General features: G+C 37.1%; 1 protein-coding gene across 1 annotated transcript; it reads right to left on the bottom strand.

The window, feature by feature from the left end:
- Positions 1–927: 927 nt before the first annotated feature.
- On the bottom strand, positions 928–21653 carry LOC136778062 (uncharacterized). The gene is made up of 5 exons (XM_066734674.1): positions 21633–21653; positions 21317–21523; positions 20896–21250; positions 3752–5390; positions 928–2029 (listed from the first exon to the last, which is right to left on the bottom strand). Exons 1-5 carry the CDS (start codon positions 21651–21653, stop codon positions 928–930), a joined length of 3324 nt encoding a protein of 1107 aa, XP_066590771.1.
- Positions 21654–22720: the final 1067 nt, after the last annotated feature.

The following is a 22720-nucleotide window of genomic DNA, read 5'->3' on the forward strand; positions in this document are numbered from 1 at the left end:
TCTGCTCCTCCCAATCTCGAACAAACTCCCCCCGTTGACGCGATAGCGTCAAGACAAGGAAGAAAGAGTGTAATCAGTTTAAACCAAATTTATTTACAAAAAAAAAAAAATAAAATAAAAGATATAAAACAGATAAGGACGAGACGACTATTTTTTCAGCTTCATATGCAGCTTCGCTGAATGAAGCTCTAGGGCCGGCGACCACCGCAGGGTTATTTTGCCCTGCGGAGCCCAGGCCTTCCAGCGGCGCAACTTCAGGGCCGTATAGAGGGGCACCTCTATCTCCTGCCCGAATGCCCGGACTCTGATTTTTTGAGCATTGCGCTCGAGCTCCCTGGCGCTGGGATCGTCGAGGACTTTCCCAGACCAGTTCGCCGAGGCAATGCTCTTCTTTGAGGCGATGACGGGCCTCTGCCGTCTCGTCCGCGGTCGTGCTGCTGGGGTTGGAGGTGGTGGCGGTGCCGGCGTCTCCTTTTGCCCCTCCGGGAGAATATGGCCGAAAAGCCGCCGAAATTCAGACTCCTCCCGGGGGGCATGTAACTCGAGGACATCATCCCCCTCGTCCTCATATCCGATGCCCAATAGGTGAGCCCAGGGATAATCCGCCATGATCAAATCTCACTGCACCAAAAAGGTAAATGATGAGTACGAAGACTCAGTAAGTATTTTTGGAGTTTTGGAAGAAAAGACATGGCGGAGATCATAAGTGTTCCTGAAGGTTTGGAACAGGAAACAGGACGACCTGAAGAGTTCCAGGACGCCCGAGAGAGGAGGTGGTAACCTGAAGAGTCCCAGGAAACCAGGAAAAGAAAGTTAAGCAACCTGAAGAGTCCCAGGAAGCTTGAGAAGGAGAGATGACAACCTGAAGAGTCCCAGGATGCCGGAAAGTAGGGTGAAGCTAGACCCTGATACGACCCAAAGTGAGGGCTAAGAGGGGAGTTTACAGAGTTGCGAGAGACTCCGTTGAATCTCTTTTCTCGCGGTTTTAAGGACAGCTACGCGAGCTACTCCGTCCACCCCAGGAACTAGTTTGAGAATCCGCCCCAAGGTCCACATACGGGGAGGATTGTTAGGTACTTTGACAAGCACCAAATCTCCTTCACCGAATTCCGAGTTAGAGTTCTGCCATTTCGGCCTATGTTGCAGAGTGTGTAAGTATTCGGAAGACCACTTCTTCCAAAAGGTCTCGGTGATTCGATTTACGGTTTGCCAGCGGTTTAATGATGATTCTCGTAAATCCAAGGTGGATAATTCAGGTGGGGAATTTAACGCCCGTCCTGACAAAAAATGCCCCGGAGTGAGTACGTCCAACGACTCTGGATCATCATGTAACCGCGATATAGGTCGTGAATTTAAACAGGCCTCAATCTTGGTCAATAGTGTGGCCATTTCCTCGAAATTAGGCACGAAAACTCCGAGGGAGCGCTTCAGGTGGTGCTTCATGCTTTTCACGGCACTTTCCCAAAGACCGCCCCAGTGGGGAGTAGCGACCGGAATGAATTTCCACTCGATTTTACTGATGGAATCGGTGTTCTGAGCGCGTGCAGCTTCTAAGGAGCATCGGTAGGCGCGTTTTAGTTCAGCGTCCGCTCCTTGAAAATTAAGGCCGTTGTCCGAATACATGACGACGGGTTTTCCACGACGAGAGATAAATCGAGTTAGCGCGGCGAGGAAGGCCTCGGTGTCCAGTCTGGAGACGAGTTCTAAGTGAACAGCACGGGTAGATAGACATACGAACACGGCCACGTAGCATTTTATGGCTTTTGCATTACGACCGTGATGTAATTTCACCGAAAAGGGCCCGGCATAGTCTACTCCGGTGTGTTCGAAAGTGAAACTGCGAGAAACCCGAGCGGCAGGAAGTGAACCCATAAGTTGGCTGCCGAGTTTAGCGCGTTCGCGAACACACGTGATGCATTTATGAACACATGATTTTACTAGATTTCGCGCATTCACGACCCAAAACCTTTGTCGCAACGTGGACAAGGTTAATTGGAGTCCCCCGTGAAGTGTCTCTAGGTGAGTTTGCCTAATAAGAATGGCCGTTAAGTGGCAATCCGGAAGAATAATGGGGTGTTTCATTTGTTCAGAAATTTCGGCGTTCCGAAGCCGCCCCCCTATTCTTAGGATTCCTTGTGAATCAATGACCGGATGTAAGGAAAGAAGCTTTGACCGCGACGGTATACGTAACCCATGATTCAAGGCTGAGATTTCGCTCGCGAAGTGCGTTCGTTGAACAACCTTTACCAAGGCTTCAATCGAACTGCGAATTTCCGTTGCAGACAGGAGGGAGTCCTCCCATTGGCCGTTTTTTCTGGTCCGCTGGACAAATCGAAGAACATAGGCCATAACTCGGACCAGTTTAGACCAAGACGAAAACTTATCAAAAAACCAAAACTCAGTTGTGTCGAATTGAGCGGTTAACGCTACCTTCCGACTTTCTTCCGCGGTTTCAAAGACCTGAACGGGATTTGCGGTGTGCTCACGGAGAAAAGCAGGCCCATGCCACCAAAGTGAGTCCTCTGATAACTGTTGAGCACTGGTTCCTCTTGAGCACAAGTCTGCAGGATTCAACTTAGTGGGTACATGATGCCAGCTGGCTTCCGATAAATGTGTTTGGATATATGAAACGCGATTAGCCACAAACGTCTTCCAATGCACAGGTTGCTTTGCTATCCAGGCTAAAGCGACTTGCGAATCCGAATAGCAACGAATCGCATCACAACTCCCGACCAAGCTTCCCTTGACGTGAACCAATAACTTGACTAGAAGGGCAGCTGCGACCAACTCCAGACGAAGGATTGAAGTGGTCTTGATCGGAGCGACCTTTGTTTTGGACATTACTAAATGTACCGAGAGTTTAGCGTCCTCATCAGTGAGGCGTTCATAAACGACTGCGCCGTACGCAAGTTCTGAGGCGTCACAAAATCCAATTAATTCGCGTTTTCCAGTAGTAAGTGATTGTCCGGTCCACCGTGGAATCCGTAACGTCTGTAAGTCTCGGAGATGCTCATAGCACTTGAGCCATTTTGACTTAATAGGCTTAGGAATTTCTTCATCCCAAGAGAGTTTAAGCAACCAGGTGGATTGCATTAACTGCTTTAGAGTGATGATTATTGGAGAAATCCATCCCAATGGATCGAAGATCTTAGCATTCTCTGATAAGAGGATGCGTTTGGTTAGTACACCAATGTGTGAAGGAGAAACACGGAAGCGGAAGCTATCATCCCCGTGATCCCAATATATGCCCAAGACTTTACTTGATCCAGCAGGATCCTCAAAGAAAGAATGCAGCTCGGTAGGTTCAAGCGGGGAAGACCCCGGTTGGTTGAATGCCCATTTGCTTAAGGAGAAGCCCCCTTTTGCCAGTAGAGCGATGAGTTGTTCCCTAACCGAACTAAGTTGCTGTAAGTCATGGGCCCCAAAAAGTATATCGTCTACATAAGTAGAATTTAACAACACATCCTGCGCGAGAGGGAAGTTAGCTCCGTCCGTGTAAGCTAATTCGCGCAAAACTCGCGAGGATAGGAAAGGTGCCGGTCCAGTACCGTAGGTCACCGTGTTGAGTTCGAAGGCCTGAAGCTCACCGGAATCAGACTTCCATAAAATGTTCTGATACTTGCGGTCCTCAAAACGCACAAGAATCTGTCTGAACATTTTAACAATGTCAGTGACGCCTACATATCGAAAGGAACGCCAATTCATTAGGATCCGCGTGATGTCCTGTTGGAGCTTGGGTCCAATGAATAACGTATCGTTAAGCGAGACGCCAGTAGAAGTTTTAGATGATGCGTTGAATACAACGCGAATCTTGGTCTTCTGATTCTCGGTCTTGAATACTGCATGATGAGGCAGGAAGACGCGAAAGTCAGAGCTCCTAGGAACAGGAGACATATGTCCCAACATAAGATACTCCTGTAAGAATTGAGAATAACTTTCAGCCTGTTCTGGAGAAGTATCCAATCGCCGAAGTATTCTTGATAAGGTTTTCTCTGCTACCCGAGAAGAAGAACCTAGATTATGTCTTTCGAGGTCGGATCGAAAAGGTAAGGCAACGACAAAACGACCCGAAGGGGTGCGTGATACCGTATCCACAAAATGTTGTTCACAGAGGGAGTCCTCTGTGGACATGGGTTTGACCTCAGGAACTTCTTCCAGTTCCCAGAAGTCGCGAAGAGTCTTTTCGAAGTCAAAGCAATGATGAACCGTGTAACTATGGGAGCGACCAGCCTTGGATAAGACTCCGGCTACGATCCACCCGAAAATCGTCTGCTGAGCAAGTACTGAATGATCAGGACAACGAATGTACGGACCTTCTACCACCTCAGCAAGATAATCTGCACCAAGGAGCACATCAATTGGAACCTTGGTAGAAGCGAAAGTATCTGCGAGCTCAATTCCGTTTAGTGCTGGAATAGATGACGGAGAATAAGACGGAGGTAGATATGGAGTAATCTTTGATAAGATTATTGCGGTTACATCCAATGAAGCACCGTGTCGTTTGAGAGAATGAAGGGTAATCTGTGCCTCCGCTCGCACGGTTTGAGCCGAATTCACTCCATGGATGGTAGCGTTGATACGTTGTCGCGGTACTCGTAACTGCTGAGCTAACTTTTCTGAGATAAAGGAAGTTTCTGAGCCCGGGTCAACTAAACCGCGGACTATAACACGAGAACCGTCATGAGCATCAATCCTGGCAGAGAACGTGGCCAATAGGACTGATCGTGTATCGGTAACGCTAAGATGCGTTGTCAAATGCGAGCTAGAAGGTTCAGGCTCGGAAGCGGAGTTTGTCGCAGGGGTAGTCCCCCGTGACTTGCTCCCCCCGGTGCCAGATTTGTCAAAATGCAACAACGTATGATGCATTTTACTACATTTCCTGCATCGTGACGAAGAAGAACAATTGGAGCAACTATGCCCTGGCCTCAGGCAGTTGATGCAGAGGTTCTGTGAAAATGCAAACTTTGATCGAGCATGAGGGGTCAATGCAAGGTAGTCTTTGCACTGATACAAGAGATGGTTACTACCACAGTGAGCACAGCCGGTACTATTCACACTCGCAGCGTGTGACTTCAAGGATTTCCCCGATTCCTTTTTGGAAGTCTTAGGATTGTTGCCTAATGATTGCAAAGAGTTAATGTGACGCGTTAGAAACTCCGAAAATTGAAGAAAGGTGGGATAATCCTTGCTGCTTCCCAGATACATCTCCCAGGCCAAGCGGAGGGTGTCATCCAGTTTGTTCTTCAGTGAATGAACAATGATGGGATCCCAATGATCGACGCCGTAACCCATAGTTTTGAGGGCGTTGAGAGCAACCGTGACAGAGTCCCTAACTTCCTTGAGAACTTTAAAATTGTCACCCCGAAGCGTGGGTACTTGCGAGATCTGGTCTAAGAACGTATCCGTGATCATTCGTCTGTCAGTATACCTAGCTACTAGAGTGTCCCATGCTATCTCATAGTTCTCGGAGGTGATCGCTAAAGATTTAATAACCGTAGCCGCTTCACCTTGCAAGCAAGATTTAGATAGTGGAACTTGTCTCGCCCGGAGACATATGCCTTTTCATGAACAATGGAACTGAATGTTTCATAAAAGTTGTTCCATTCTAAATAATCCCCGGAAAACTTCGGCAAATCGATAATTGGAAGCCTAATGTGGTTTATTTCGCCTGAAGGCGCCGTGGGACCTGATGCTGGCATCACCTGATTGGAGCGAAGTTCATCTAAATGTCCTAGGATGTATTCTTCCGCGTCACTATGGGCATCAAGGGCCGCTTCATACCAGCTTTCGGTTACGTAATCCATTTTAGCTAATTCAGCCGGTTTAGTATGAGTAGTGATCTTAACGTGAGTTTTATGCAACACCTTAAGCCACTTCTCGACGGCCGCAAGCCTATCCTCCAAGAAAGGGAGGGTGAAGTTGCGTACTCCACGTTTCTTAATGTTAACGACCAACCGAACGAATTCATCCCGAATCATGGGCACGTAATTGATCGCTTCTAGTAATTCCCCTGAGCTAGGCGTAGTCATCTTGAAGCTCTATTCCAGAACAAACCACAATCTTAACCCAGTCAGAATCTCCAACTTAAAAACACTGATGCACTTCGAACGTTTTTTGCCGGAAATCCGGCTCGAAGGACCAAAAATTTGTGCGAAACAGTGTCCCAAGTTGGCTCCGAACCTGTGGTCAGAAAGGAAGGTCTTATTCTAGAGTAAAATATTCAAGGCAGAGGTAATAGGTAAAAGTGTTTTTTATTCAAATAAATAAAAAAATATACAAACGTTTACAAAGTATTTTTATGTACAAGAAAAACCGCGATATTTACAATGGCGAAAGCCTAGGGAATTTGCTGCCGTTAAATTCTGGGGAATTTCTTTTCGCAGAAGATTCCCCAGAACTCCAAAAATTCCCCAGGAGGGAACGCGGACTTAGAAACTCCCTGACTGGACAATTTTTCCTAGGGTATTCCCTAGTAAAATCCCCAGTCACGGGAGGAAGCGAAGTAGGAGAGTTGGATGTAGGGAAGGGGAAGTCCCCTTACCCCTCAGCCCCCTTCTCCCAGAGCTATGGTGGCTCCGAGCCACCCCCACCCCTAGGGTGAATCTACCCCTCCCACTACCCGACTCGTCGAGAGCCCTGGATTTGAGGGTCGGAACACTGGGTCCGAGGTAGCCTCGGAGGCAGTGTGGAGGGGAAGGAGAGGGTTGACTTCTCCCGGGCAGTCCCCGGAGAAATTTCCCTTAGGAGGGAGGAAATGCCGCAGAAGGGTAGTCCCCTCTTGGTTGGCAGTGGGTGGTGGGTGATACTTACCAAAGTAGTCGACCCGTGGAGTTCGCCGGTGGAGGCGCTCGTTGGCTGGCCTGGTGGAGGCGTCAAAATTGCCGTGGAGGCGTTGGTGCCGAAAGGCTCAAAAAAAGGTGCTGCTGTTGCTGCGGGTAGCAGCGGTCGAGCAAGGCTGAGGTGCGATGGGTCCTTATCAAGGACCCATCTATATAATTACGCGACACTAATCTTGCCAGCGAGAGAGCTGCCGCGGGCGCTGGCCACCTAGTGGCCAAGCGCGCAAGTAGTGTCGCTTCGCGGCCGCGACGCGCCAGGGCCAGAAGACGCGCAAGCGCGCCGCGGAGAGAGAGACAGATAGAGCGGCTAGACGCTGTCGGTCTAGCCGTCTATTGTGAGCGCAATAGAGATGGGAGATATAACAGAGAAATGCGGAATCTACTTCGCAACATTTTCTGCTCCTCCCAATCTCGAACAATATTAGTTTAAAAATTGCTGAGCTATGGAAAAAAGCAACACACTCAGCTACATTTAGTGTAAAGGGGGCTCAGCGGGGTCAGTAATATGCTGCAAAGATTCAAGGTTACGCGAGCAAAAAAAAGAAACGCAGGGAGAATCTGTTTTACCATCTAGGAAACTGCTTTTACTAACTGAGACCTGACGTCAGAGGAGTGGGAGTGTGACGTCAAAATGCTGCAAGTATCCTCCCACACCCCCGCAACCCTCTCGGCACCACTTGCTGATCCTCGCGCACCCCCGCAACCCTCTCGCCCATACTTGCTGCGAGCTCACGTGGAGCCTCCGATTTCCCCCACCACCTCCGCTTAGCACTTCTTGGCTCCCCCCACTACCTCGCAACCAGGCTCATCCGAGTGGACAGGAGAGGGGGGGGGGGCCAGAACCGGCCTTACTACACTACTTCGATCCTAGATCAATTCTTATCGGTTGATAACTTCCTAGTTCGTACGCGACCCGCCTATCTAGCGCTTGAGATTAGCAAAGCGCTAGATGGCAGCTATAGTAACGTTGCGAGAACGCAACGTTACAATACCTATTGCAATAAATCTTTTATAATTCACAGTATAATATAATATAATCGTCATCTCTAAATAAAGAAAAGAAAATTATATTGGAAGATTAATTCATTATCCTGTACCCAGCTGCTTTGAATCAAGATATAAGATTTCTTTCATCCCACTTATAATGCAAGATAGTTGTCCAAACCAAATACTGGAAGTCAAATCTTTAAACATTTACTGGACCTAAAACAGTAAAAGAAATAAGTTTTAGTATAATAAGTTTAGAAAATCACTACTAAATTATCAAAATGATACAACTATATCTTATTTTAATAATACCTGAATAACAATTCTTCTCTTGATAAACCTATTTCATTTCTGCTTGGGGATTCCAAATTTGAAGCAGAAGAATTGACAATTCTTTGCCTCATTTTTATTCATCGATTGGATGTAGTTCATCAGCTTTGTTAGAAACCTGGACCTACGAAGCATAAGAGAAACCACAAAGGATCATGTTCGAATAAATTTTATATATGGTTATCGACAATATTACTCATCTAAGAAAACAGGTTCGCTTATTATAGATTTAGACAGAATGCTGCGTACACTATCTGAATCTTAGTTCCATTCCTTAGCATTGCTTAATTCCTCTGGTTGAAATCAGCGTGACGTATGCACTTTACACTTGGTAGGACCTTCCGTAGAAACTTTACACCTGGAAAAAAGTAACATTATAACTAGCACTAATCTTACCAATTAACTATATATGATAATAAATACGCAAGGATCTGCATTTAATTTAAAAAATTATATTAATATTTTTTATTATGTATTTCTTATATAAATTCATGAATCTATTGGTTTGATATATTTATATATTAAGTTAATTTTGACAAGAATTATATTACATTTTTCCTTAATACGTAATGTAAGTTTTTAGAAGTATAAAAAATTTATTATACCTGTTTCCTTCGATGATCCAGGAAATTCATTAAAAATTTTTTAACTTCACTAAAATTGATTAATATTTTCCAAGAAATTAAAACTCTTTAACAATTTATACTAACACTCGTTTAATTAAAAATCCGCGCTGTCAGGCTGAAATTTATGCATTTTTCACTACTCTTACAAGTGTCACAGATAGGTCCAGTGGTATAGATTCACCAAAAAATCACCCAGTGGCGTGGAATTATTTCAGATAAAGATGCAGGTAGAAATCCATGAGTTAGAGAGAGAAGAGCAATGGCGACGTCCGAGATAGGAAAATAAGAAACGAAGGCCTGGAGAAACCACGTTGAACACCGTATAGGCTCTCTCTTTTTCTTTAAGGCATTTAAAAAAGGATAGCCTATCTTACATATCCTATACTCTTTCCAGTCACTCAATGTAGAAATTGCTCCAGGCGGGAAAAATCCATGGGGTGGTATGGTTCCTAAATGCATCAAAAAAATCTTGCAGGCCATTAATGGCGGTCATTGTACAATGACCGGCAGAAATGGCGTCCCTTGATGCGTTTAGGAACCGCATTTTAGGATCCTTCACTGTATACTCTATTCTGCTAGGTGGAGATAGGGGAATGGAACGCGATAACTATAGTAGTTAGTTTATCTTGCTCTAAATGCGTGAGTGCGAGAGAGAGAGAGCTTTATACGGCATAGCAGGGCAAGCCAGGCGTCCCGAGGCTTATTTCTATCTGTGCCATTGCCTATGGCTATCTCTCTCGCTCGGTAAGAATCATTCGTCCGTCCTTGTTTAGGTCAGTTCTACGCCAATGGATACTCTCTAAAGAAGATTTTCTCAGGCGACACCATTGAAGACTGCGATTACAGCGGGGATTTTAAAATACTGTGCACCTGTCACTGTCAAACGTCAGTATGAAAGATTATTGTCGCTTACAGCGTTTGGTGCAATTAACATTATAAGTCTGGATTATTATGTGATATTCTGTAATGCACATATATATATACATATGTTAATTTACTTTTAATTTTTTAAACCAGTAAGTTATTGGCATTATAGAAGAAACTCATTTAAATATAAGAATATACTGGTTTCCACTTATGTAACTTTTCTTGTAAATATAACATAATTTTAATTAATAAAATTCACTCGTTTATTAATCAGACTAAGAGTTATTTCTTTTAAATTTTAACATGTATAGAATAATATCCTAAAAGCGCACACTTAACTAATTATTATTAGAGAAATATTTTTATAATCGTTACACATTGATAATAATATATCTCAATATCCTTCAGTTTAAAATATCATTTACATTGAAGAAATCTTGATCAATGGTCATGAAGAGTTCGTGGCTCAGTGGCTAGGTCGCTTGCCTCGAAGATTAGTTAGAGCGCTTTTGTCGGTGGTTCGAATCCCGCGGGAGATATTTTTTTTTTTTCGTTTTAAAAGCATTACTATCTTTTCTTTTTGTTAATTATTTGGAAGCATTGCTACTGCTTCCAAACATATTTTGAAATTTTATTTTGCCCTGAAAAGGGCAGTTAGTCAGACACGGCTTCTATAATGCCAATAACTTATTGGTTTAAAAAATTAAAAGTAAATTAACATATGTATATATATATGTGCATTACAGAATATCACATAATAATCCAGACTTATAATGTTAATTGCACCAAACGCTGTAAGCGACAATAATCTTTCATACTGACGTTTGACAGTGACAGGTGCACAGTATTTTAAAATCCCCGCTGTAATCGCAGTCTTCAATGGTGTCGCCTGAGAAAATCTTCTTTAGAGAGTATCCATTGGCGTAGAACTGACCTAAACAAGGACGGACGAATGATTCTTACCGAGCGAGAGAGATAGCCATAGGCAATGGCACAGATAGAAATAAGCCTCGGGACGCCTGGCTTGCCCTGCTATGCCGTATAAAGCTCTCTCTCTCTCGCACTCACGCATTTAGAGCGAGATAAACTAACTACTATAGTTATCGCGTTCCATTCCCCTATCTCCGCCTAGCAGAATAGAGTATACAGTGAAGGATCCTAAAATGCGGTTCCTAAACGCATCAAGGGACGCCATTTCTGCCGGTCATTGTACACTTTTGTTAATTATGAGAAAAATGTATGACATATGGTTTTATGTTATATTCGTCATTGGCAACTTTTTTAAAATTTATTAGTCAAGGCAATAGTACCATGTAACGTTGTGGATTCCGAACAAAGCTACATGTAAGTGAGATCTTCAAATCTTACGTTATTTTATAGCGACGCTGAGCGCCGCACACTGCGAAATTTTGGTAAATTAGGTGGACCAAAGTCGAAAATTAAATATTTTAGTAATATTCCAAACCCTTAATAATATTTGACTAGTCATATTATGTATTCAGTTTTTCATATATGAAACACTATTATGTTCCATGTAATGTGTGATTCACTTGGTAATTTTAATTATTTAAACAGAACTTCCAATTTTGCACATACTTTATTAAAAGCCTAATAATGATTGTGTTAAAATTTGAAAGACTTTCACCGTTCAGTTTTCCAGTAATAAATTATTAAAGTTTGACCTTTTACATAGGAAATATACAGGGTGTTTTTCTAACGGCGTTAGATATGAGATTCGTGTTAGTTGACTATAGCGCTCAGGATGATGGTTTCTGAGAGCGCTGATTGGTCAATATCATGTAGTGCCAACATGAAATGGTCCATTACCAACAGATAAATAAGAAAAATGAGACCCATCCGCCATTTCGGAGTGGAGAAGTGTTTACATGCTAGTTGTAGCAGAAAGAGGTGTGAAATGGAAAAATGTCAAATACTGAGGTTACTAAAGTAAAAATGGAAAATAATTAATGGAAAGTTCGAATATCCCTATTAGTGACTATATTAAATAGCTGAAATGTGCAAATAATTCCGAGCCCTGCATTAATTATAATAAATTAAAGATACCCATACTCATTATGCACAAAACTACAAAATGATTCTAACAGTTGAAGCAGCTGTAACTTATTACAAGACATGTTTTATAGGGTCTGTTCATTATATAATAGATGGATTAAAAATATATTTCAGGAAATAATACCATTAAGTGTGAGAAATATCGTTGATAGGAAATTACGGAAAAGAAAATATTCATCTGAAATCAGAAGTTTCGCATTAACACTCCATTTTTATTCTGCAAAAGCTTATAATTATGTGAGAACACCCTGGGAAAAGCTTTTAACTCATCCGGCAACTCTGAGAGAATTGTGCAAAGTAGTGGATCGCTCTCCTGCGTTCACAAAAGAAGCTTTCAATGCAATATCAATTCATGCTAATAATAAAACTATTATTGCTAATTTGATATTTGACGAAATGTCTATTCGAGAACAGATAATATATAACAATGGCATATTTACGGGAACCATCGATATTGGAACCACCGTGGTGCAAGAGAATGACTATGCAGTTTTAGCAAACAATGCTTTAGTATTAATTTTAGTTGCATTAAATCATCATTGGAAAACTCCAAAAGGTTATTTTTTAATAAAGACTCTTTCAGCTTTAGAAAAGGCAAATTTGATTTAAAAAGCACTCTATTTGTTACATGACTCAAAGGTAAAAGTATTTTCAATAACTTTTGATGGCTTAGCCAGCAATTTTAGTATAGCAAAAATTTTAGGAGCAACTTTTGATCCCGATGAAAATGGCAATTATAAATGGTATTTTATAAACCCAGCAACAAAACAGCCTTATTATATATTTCTCGATGCTTATCATATGTTAAAATTGATAAGAAACACTGGGCGCAAAAAAAAAATATATAAAAATTCGCAATGATATAATTGAATGGCAATATTTAGAAAAATTACAAGATTTACAACAAATGGAAGGCCTAAAAGTTGCAAACAAACTGACAATAAAACATATTAATTTTAATAACAATAGGATGAATGTCAAACTTGCTTTCCAAACATTAAGCCAAAGTGTTGCTAAAGCTTTAATGTTTCTGGAAAAATTACCGTCTACTAAAGTTAACTTTAATGGAGCCTCCACTACATCAACTTTCTGCTTAAACATGAATACATATGATAAATTAAAAAATCATGCAATTCTATTTAAAAAATATATTGAATCTTTACAGATTGAAGATGTTCCTTTTTTAAAAAGTAATAGGAAACCCGGGTTTTTGGGATTTATTATAGATCTTCAAAACATTTTTCACTTATTTGATTAATTAAAGGCAGCAGGACTGGATTATTTATTAACTTATAAATGAACCCAAGATTACTTGGAAATTTTATTCTATGCGATTAGAAGCCGTGGGGGTTTTAACAACAACCCTAACGCTATACAGTTTAAATCAGCTTATAAAAGGCTTTTAATCCATTAACGTCCAAAATGTCAAAATTTCTTGCACGTTTTCAAAGTGATTTTTTCCTATGTAATTGGCGTTGAAAAAATTCTTGAACCACATATTCTGATGTAAAATTGCATGCTCTTTCAGAATCCGTTGCCAGAATCATGATAAAACTCACAGGAAAAGAGATATGCTCGATTGAAACATAAAAAACACCTAAATTTTCGAAAAAAAAAAATTTTAGGATTTTTTTTCGAAGTGTTACGGTGAAGATATCACCTTGCGACCATGATCAAAGGTGATCATGGGAGTTGAAGTTTAATAGGGAATTTTTTTGTTGACCTTGAACCATCGCTTCTTTACAAAATGGCGGAAAAAACGAATTTTTTTTTTTCAATCTTCATCAACTTTTTTCTCGAAATCTATGGTCTTTAGAAAAAAATTCATAAAAACAAAAATGCCTTAGAATCGCTCGAGGAACATTCTCAATTTTTTTCAGAATTTTTTGAGACAATTTTTTATTTTCCGGGAAACTTGTGAAATGGAATTTTCAAAAATGTCTCCAAAAATTCTGAAAAAATTTTAGAATGTTTCTCGAGTGCTTCTAAGACATTTTTGTTCTTATGAATTTTTTCCTAAAGTCCATAGATTTCGAGAAAAAAATTGATAAAGTTGAAAAAATAAAAATTCGTTTCGGCCGATGTTTTGAAAACCTATTGGTAAAAAAACGTTCAGTCTACGAAAACTCGGAAAAAATTTTACAATATTGCTCGAATGATTCTAACTTATTTTCATTCTTTTTTCAAAGACAGATTCCGACAAAAATTTCATCCTTTATTTCCATTTCATTTCGGCAGATAAGCGTAATTTTTGGTCTCATGTATTCATGAATATTCGTCTTTTTTTGTTCTCTTCTTTCGTATATTTGTACATACGGATGAGTGATAAATAAACGAAATCATTAATTTCATACATTATGTCGCGGAAACGTGTATGATCTGAATATGAATCAGATTCTTCAGATAGTGATTCAGAACGCAACGTATTGATTCCGGATCCTGACTATTCAGGTTCCGATGATTCTGGTTCCGATTTTGATTCAGATTGCGAACATGAAATACCCAATATCACTTACAATAAAGCTCGTGCAAATTATTCTGAAAAACAAGATAAACTTGAAAAAGGTCATGAATTCACTTGGATTGAGGGTGAAAAGTTACACCCTGATTCTTGTGAAGATAAAGTATTATTGTCCTAATCGCAAAATAAGAAAATACGTAGGAGCGAAACTTTTCAATTGTTTGAAACCTTTTTTTCTATTGAAATGAAAAAATATATTATTGATGCGTGTAAAGACAATGGTTATGATCTGAAATTGAAAGATCTTGATACTTTTATTGGAATAGTTATTTTTTCTACATTCAATCCCAGAAAATCACAGAGAGATTATTGGTCATCTGATCCGTATTTATCTAATGAGATAGTTTCTTCTGCAATGTCTCGCCAACAATTTGAAATCACAAAATCTAAATTGAAGTTTTCAAAAAACAAAGACAAAGATTCAAATGATCGAGGATGGCGCGTTCGTTCTCTACTGAAACTTTTTCAAAATAACATCATGAAATTCGGAATATGGAGAACTGCTCTATCCGTTGATGAGATGATGGCCAAATCCTATGCAAAAACTGTTTTGAAACAATTTATTCGAGGAAAACCGATAAGATTTGGTTTGAAATTTTGGGGCTTGTGTACTTCGGACGACTATCTACTGAATTTGGATCTTTATTGCGGCAAGAATTCTCAAATTGGAGATAAGTTATCTAAATGTGCTTTAGGTTCACGAGTAGTATTATATTTATTACAACCATTTTTTCAAATAATAAGTTATAACAAAATTTCTCAATTTCATCTGTACTTTGACAACTTCTTCACAAACATGGATTTGATATTACATTTGAAGAAATTGCGTTTGAAATGCACTGGTACTATCAGAGATAATCGAGTCAAAGAAAAAAATGTGCTTGATAAGAAAGCTCCAAGAGGGACATATGTGGTGAAGCACGACGTAAACAGTGGCATAAATTTCATTACTATCATGGATTCGAAGCCCGTCTCAATAGCTTCAACTGCAGCAGGTGTCAATCCTCTATCTATTTCAAAAAGATACAGCGCAGAGGCTAAATCTAAAATTGAAATACCTTTTCCGCAAGCTTTTCACCTATATAACAAATTCATGGGAGGTGTTGACCTGCATGACGGACATTGCAATGACATACTCCCAAGTATACGATCAAAAAAATGGACATGGGTAGTTTTTATGAGACTTATACAGGCGTCTATTACTAATTCTCTTGTAATTTTCAATGCTGCTAACGATGGAAAGAAAAAAGTTGGAATAAAAGAGTTCACTATTTCGATTGCCAAATACTACTTACAAAAAAGTAGTCGCAAAAGTAAAGCACATGGACGATCTAATAGTGACAAATTGAGGATTTGTTCGAATGGAAACTGTCCAATAAGAACAAGAATTTTCTGCAAAACATGTAATTTAAATATTTGCAATAAATGTTGGCTAAAAAAGCACACCTAAAAGTATGAATAAGTGAGAGGCAAGGGGACTCACGGAAAACAAGCACCCCGAGACGTGAGAGGTAAGGGGACTCACGGGAAAAAAGCACCCTAAAGGAGACAGAATTTTACCACGTCCACGCCGTAGTCTCTGGGTAACGCTAAGAGTAAAAAAATCTTCCTAAAATTTGCACAGAAATCGTTTTTTACCAATAGGTTTTTAGAACATAGCGGCCGAAACGAATTTTTATTTTTTCAACTTTATCAATTTTTTTCTCGAAATCTATGGACTTTAGAAAAAAATTCATAAGAACAAAAATGTCTTAGAAGCACTCGAGAAACATTCTAAAATTTTTTCAGAATTTTTGGAGACATTTTTGAAAATTCCATTTCACAAGTTTCCCGGAAAATAAAAAATTGTCTCAAAAAATTCTTAAAAAATTTGAGAATGTTCCTCGAGCGATTCTAAGGCATTTTTGTTTTTATGAATTTTTTTCTAAAGACCATAGATTTCGAGAAAAAAGTTGATGAAGATTGAAAAAAAAAAATCGTTTTTTCCGCCATTTTGTAAAGAAGCGATGGTTCAAGGTCAACAAAAAAATTCCCTGTTAAACTTCAACTCCCATGATCACCTTTGATCACGGTCGCAAGGTGATATCTTCACCGTAACACTTCGAAAAAAAATCCTAAAATTTTTTTTTTTTCGAAAATTTAGGTGTTTTTTATGTTTCAATCGAGCATATCTCTTTTCCTGTGAGTTTTATCATGATTCTGGCAACGGATTCTGAAAGAGCATGCAATTTTACATTAGAATATGTGGTTCAAGAATTTTTTCAACGCCAATTACATAGGAAAAAATCACTTTGTAAACGTGCAAGAAATTTTGACATTTTGGACGTTAATGGGTTAATTAGACACGAGATAAGGGAAATAGAAAATGGAAATTCGCTTTACGATAATATCAATATTTTACACGTATCATAAAAAAAATCAATTTTGTTTGTACTTTTGAACATAATTTAGTTGCTAGTGAATTTGACCACGATTATACTAAAACATTATATGATTTATCTCAATTTGATGAAGAAATTACCGAGTATATAAGTGGATTTATTTGCAAAAAACTTCATTGTCAAGACTGCAAACTAGCAGTTTACGGGAAAAGAGAAACGATGCCAACTTTATCAAAATTAAAGAGCTACAATTCTTATTACAAAGCCCCAAGTAAAGATATTATTGATATATATAAAATAACAGAAAGAGCTTTATTAGACAAAATGATCAATATTTATTTAGAAAAAAATATATAAAAAATTATCTAATTATGAAAATATTGCCGTCATTACGGACAATTTTTAACAACACACAATTGAATAAACATATTTTGTCACAACCCATATTCGATAATCATAGAATACAATTAATGAAACTTGTAATTTCATATTATTTGGATGTAAGATTATATCATGAGGCTGTAAAAAAATCAATGAAGACAAAATATTCGGCAAAAATTCACAAAATTAATTCTTTTCCATAACCAATAAATACATATTTTTAAACAGTAATGTTTATATATGTTATCTTGTTTCATTTGACTATTTTTTTATTTAAGAAAATACATTAACTCAAGTAATATTTAATATATATTGTAACGTGGTAGAGACCCGTTACAGAAATATGTGTATTTTTTAGTTCTTTGGTCTCTCCCCCTTAATGCCTCCCCTTCCCTGGGTATGTATATGAGTGAGTGAGTGAGAAAGGATGAACCTCCTGTGCGATGGTAGGTACCCGGCCCTAAGACCTATAAAAATTTTACAGAGGAGTAGACTTTTTATCTCTTCTATGAATATGACAGATGCGGGATGATATTTGCGCATGCGTAAAATAAGAACGAAAGGTTACATGGGAAAGGGGCAATTTCATGTTGCTTTGAATGGTTTGAATAATTATTGTGTTCACCTAATATCAAAGTGTCATTGTGGAAAAAGTTATGACATTTGTCAAATCAAGAATCAGATAAGTATTTAATTTTAAATAATAAGGTATATCTTATTTAATTTAAAGAAGTTGATTCTTTGCTCTATGTGGGTTCCAGATTGCTTTTGTGCAACCTGATATGCAGCGGATTACATGAAATTTCAAGCTCTACCAATACAGAGTAATCGATGGATGGCTTTGGGAGTGATCCAGTTATATAAAATTACAAATGAATCATTTGTGAGGGAATTGCGTGGAAATTTTACCAGGTCGTTAGAAGGAAGATCAGATAAGGATTTTATTTTTCTTATCAAAATCTAATTTTAACATTTCAATGTAAAGGATGTGTGATGCTTTGTGTTACATTTTTTTTGCAGACTTAACTTACAGAAGGAAAAGGAATTCATATTAATAGTTTAATGATAACCCTACTAGTAAAAGATTCAGATGAGAAGAGGATGAAATATATGAATGTTTAGATAACAGCAGAAATAGACTACATCCAAAACTCCCTGCATAATAGAAAAGCCAAATACACAAAATTTTCTTGCCAAGTATTAGTAAAGAATATGTATAAGTATACATGAAACATATTTGAAACAGTGGGTATCTAAAAATACAATTAAAATTTCCTCAGTGCATCAATGTTCTTAAAAAACTTATTTTTCTCTCATTTCCATAGGGTTTAAACGAAGTTTCTGTTTGAACATTTGATGAAGGCCTTGAAAGATTCATGCAGGAAATGAATCATGAAATTAAAAGCGCGACAGTTGGCACTAGAAGAATAATTATTGCATCATATGGAATTTGAAGTTCTATAAAAAGTCCTGTTCAAAGAGTTGTCAATTTTGATACGTAACAATGGGACAATGAATCTAATGGAGTGTTGTAACTTATGGTGGATGCATTTCTTTTTTTTACTATCCTGACGTATTACTTTGTGAAGACAAAATATTGTACTTATATAGTCAAGTGCTCACCTCTCACGAGAATCTTACAACAACTTTTTGAAGCTGAATTGAAAATAATAAGTCATTAAATAGAATGACATTAAAAACTATTATTTCATTTAAAACAGATGATATTCTTCTCAGGATGAAGCAAATCATATTTTTACAGCCACTCTCATATCCATGCACGTTCACTTTTACTTGATTTTATTTTATAATTTAAGTATTTTTGAATTCAATTTTTGCAATATTATATGTACCATAGATTTAGATTTTTATTCTTAAATAATCATATTGTTAGTTGTCTTGTTTGAAATGTTATTAAAAATATCAATCATTTTCCAGCTAGCACGAAGAATTCTTTCAGGGTAGTTATTAGATTTCATGTTATTGGATTAAAGATTAATTTTTTCTTGAACCCTTTAAGTATTATAAAACAGTTGGTGTTTCAGAATGAATTCATATTTGTTACTCAACATGGAATACAAAAAGAGTTCTTTGTGCAATAACTGCATGGGTTGCTTTTAGCACAGTAGTTGTAATGATAATTAAGATATTCTGTTTTCAAGAATCTATTGTCTTCGAATTTACCAAGCAATTATATTAATTGGTTTTAAAAGAGAATGCAAAATATGGTGGAGCATTTTTTGTTATTCAATTTCTTCAGTTGTAAAATTTGCACAATAATAATAAACATACATATATATTTATACATATAATAGAGTGAACAATTTTATTTGTTAAAGATTTAATACAAGAATATTATTTTTTACTCTCAATTTCTTTGTATTTTGACTTAATTCTGAATAAAGACGATTATTGAAAAGTTTCTGTCAGTATTATCAATTCCTTTTTTATTCCTATATATTTCTACAACATCTCATCTCTTTATAATATATTTTATTTGTAGTTTGTTGCTAAGAGCTTTCTAACAACTTTGAAATTCCTCTTCTACTTCTTTCGATAAACGTTCTATTGATAAAATGTTTATGTTTTTGAAGGCACCTTATTAAGTAGGTGGAGAGAGAGAAAGAGAGAAAGAGAGAAAGAGAGGGAGACGGATAATTGAAATTTCCTCGTTGTAAATAAATACGGAGTATGAAGAGACGAGCCCAATATTCGAGTGACAGTTAGAAATACAGGCGAATTTCAAACATCTCATACTAATGAACTATTATGGACGACAACTACTAAGGCTACAGCTACTGGGGTATTTTCTTAATAATTTCATCAGAAGCCACCTCATATTCAATTGCCGGTTGCCGAAATCACATCTTGACAGAACAGATCACCAGAACAATATGAGGACTTGGATTTTCTAAGTTTTTGAACGAGTCTCAAAGAGTAGGAGAAATTGGTGATCCATTGAAATAGTTTCCAGGTTAGCAGTCGTCGTGTTTTCTGAATATACAATTCATATCCGTTTTTGTTTTTGGAGCAATTGAACGTTACCGTCGACATACCACACGTCACGCAAGACGAAGAATTTAAATTTCTTTCTCTCCTAATCATGGCAAGATAATTTATTATTTCGTTTGTATTTATCATCAGAGCAGTAGTTGTGACCGGTGGCAGTTTAAATGATAAAATCTTAATGCATGGAATTGAATTATATTGTAGAAAAGTAGAAATATATATAATTAATCAAAAAAGCTATATGACAGATTATTATACATAATACCATATAATTTTGACTGAAATTGCATAATTTGTTGTTTAAATGTGAGCTAAATATAAACGTTTAAACAAATTCATAAATGCAGCAGTAGTGTTAACTGATCGTCATCTATAGTAACAGCATCTACAACGAAATATTTTTTTTAGAAATACATTTTTCAAAAAATTTATAAATCATAATTATTATAAATATAATAATACCTTCACTTTGTGAAAATTTGTTTATTTTTTGCATTAAATTTTGTTTACTTAAAGCAATTGATGTTAGGAAATTATAAATTGTAGTTTCCTCATTTTTTACCGTAATTTGTCTAAATCCCGTTCCCCACAGATTCTGTAAATTTTCCTCCTCAAGTTCCTTTACTTTGGATCGTTTCGTTTTTTTTTTTATTAATTTTGTTCCATTCATATCAATGATATATAATGTTATAATCTGTTTTAGTTCGTCTAATAAAAAAAAAAAATTGTTTTGTATCAGTAATTCGCTTGAAAACTCAGTTATCAGCTTAAATTTTATTATTACCCCGGTAGCAAAATTGGCTCAAATGACGTAAAAATGACTGGATTCTGGTCATAATGACGTCATCTCGACCAATCTTGCTATTGTGGTACATGCTTACCTATAAATATAAATATATCTGGGTGCGATCCCATTTTCTCCTTCATCATTCTATGATAACGTTCAATTACGTTGTTAGTTCGTATTTTTTTGTTAAATACACTAAGTGTTTGACAATCAACAATTTTTAACCAAAACCTTTCAATATAGGCTATCAATTTTTTAAATTTTTCTGACAGTCCTGCTTGCTCTATTTTCTTTTTAATTATTATAAGTGCTTCCACCATTAAAAAGGATGGAAGGAGCGGTAAGCTGTACAACAACCTCATGAAGAAATTAACTTTAATTTGTACAATTTGCGGTAAAGCTTTAAAATCTTTGAATAATTTAAATGTTTTTGCGTTTTTTCGCACATTCTAAAATCATATGAATATACAGTTATTTCTATTATTTAATTTACTTTCAATTTTATAAATACTTACATAAACGTAATGAAAGTAGCATCCTACAATTGCTGCTTCCGGAAATTGTTGATATTCAGCATTTTGTAAAACTTTTTCATAGTCAATATGAATAAATTTTGTCTCTAACTGTGGCACAATTTTCATTTTGATAAATGCAAAAAGCTTTTCATAAAGCATTTGTGTTTTGCTATTGCATAAAACCCATAAAAATGGTACTGTGTGTTTCTAAATACATTTATTTTATTAGGGTTAATTATAATTAATTAAAGTAGACAAATTAAAGAATCTCAAGTTAATTGAAAATATCATAAATAAATATAAAAAATTAGATTACCTTTGGTTTATACTCCGTCATAAATGTAATCAATTGATAGACGTTTATTTTCTTTGTTAATTTCGGAGTGCATTCGAAAGTCCCATCGATAAAAAGTCTCTCAAATGTTGCAAGCAGACTACATAATTTTTTATCATAGATAACGATAAATATTATATCATTTTGTACATATTCCTGTACGCTGAGTTTATGACGACTTTCGCCTATTCTAAATTTTAAATCATTTTTAAAATTAACGTCATTTAAAATGTTTTCAACATTTTCCATTGTCATCGGAATTTGTACATAATTTTTTCGTTTCCATTTTCTCACTGATCGGTCTACAGATTGAAATGGAATCATGGCAGCTCCTGAAGGATTTCTGTGAATGAATAATAAGGGGTTTGTTATTAATATATGAAATTTCCAAACCCTAGTACAACATTTTACAATTTTTACAGATCCAAACCATTTTATTTTTGATATGGATAGGAATTTGGCCTTGAATTTTGCATTACAAAAGATTTTCGACAGTCTTTCAAAAAAATTGTAATAGTCTGCACAAGGATTACTAACCATCTTCTGCTATATATCCAAAACTAGACACCTTTTCATGCCAGAAACAGAATGGTTGGAATCTGCAATATATTTTTAAAATGCTACTAGAGAATTAACGCACTCACATATAATAATAAATTTAAACCTACTTTATCGCGCAATGGTCATATATTTCCTTTGCTGATGTTGATGGCATTACTGAGTCATATTTGGCAAATTTTTTTATATCGTTTTTAAAATTGAGTTCATTTTTTTTTTCTTTGTTTATTTTTGGATGGTTGTGGGGCTTCAGATTTCTGAATGTTACGTTTCCATTGGAATTAATCATTTTTCCCCTACCAGAACATATATTTTTCAAGGAGAATTTCAAAATCTGAAACATTGATTAGTGAGATGAGTTAACTACTTTAGCAGATTAATTATTTATTTGTAAAAAGTAGTATAATTATGTTGTGCAGGTTCCATCCTTTTTTTTATATGTATTAATTGTAAAATACGTATACCCGTCCGGATAAATAATACCTGATCTTTGTGTTGCTATTTTAAAATCA

Source organism: Prorops nasuta, unplaced genomic scaffold (genome assembly GCF_024137725.1).
Source record: "Prorops nasuta isolate Cenicafe-Biocafe unplaced genomic scaffold, Cenicafe_Pnas_1.2 PNAS00013, whole genome shotgun sequence".
NCBI classification, from domain to species: Eukaryota; Metazoa; Arthropoda; class Insecta; order Hymenoptera; family Bethylidae; genus Prorops; species Prorops nasuta.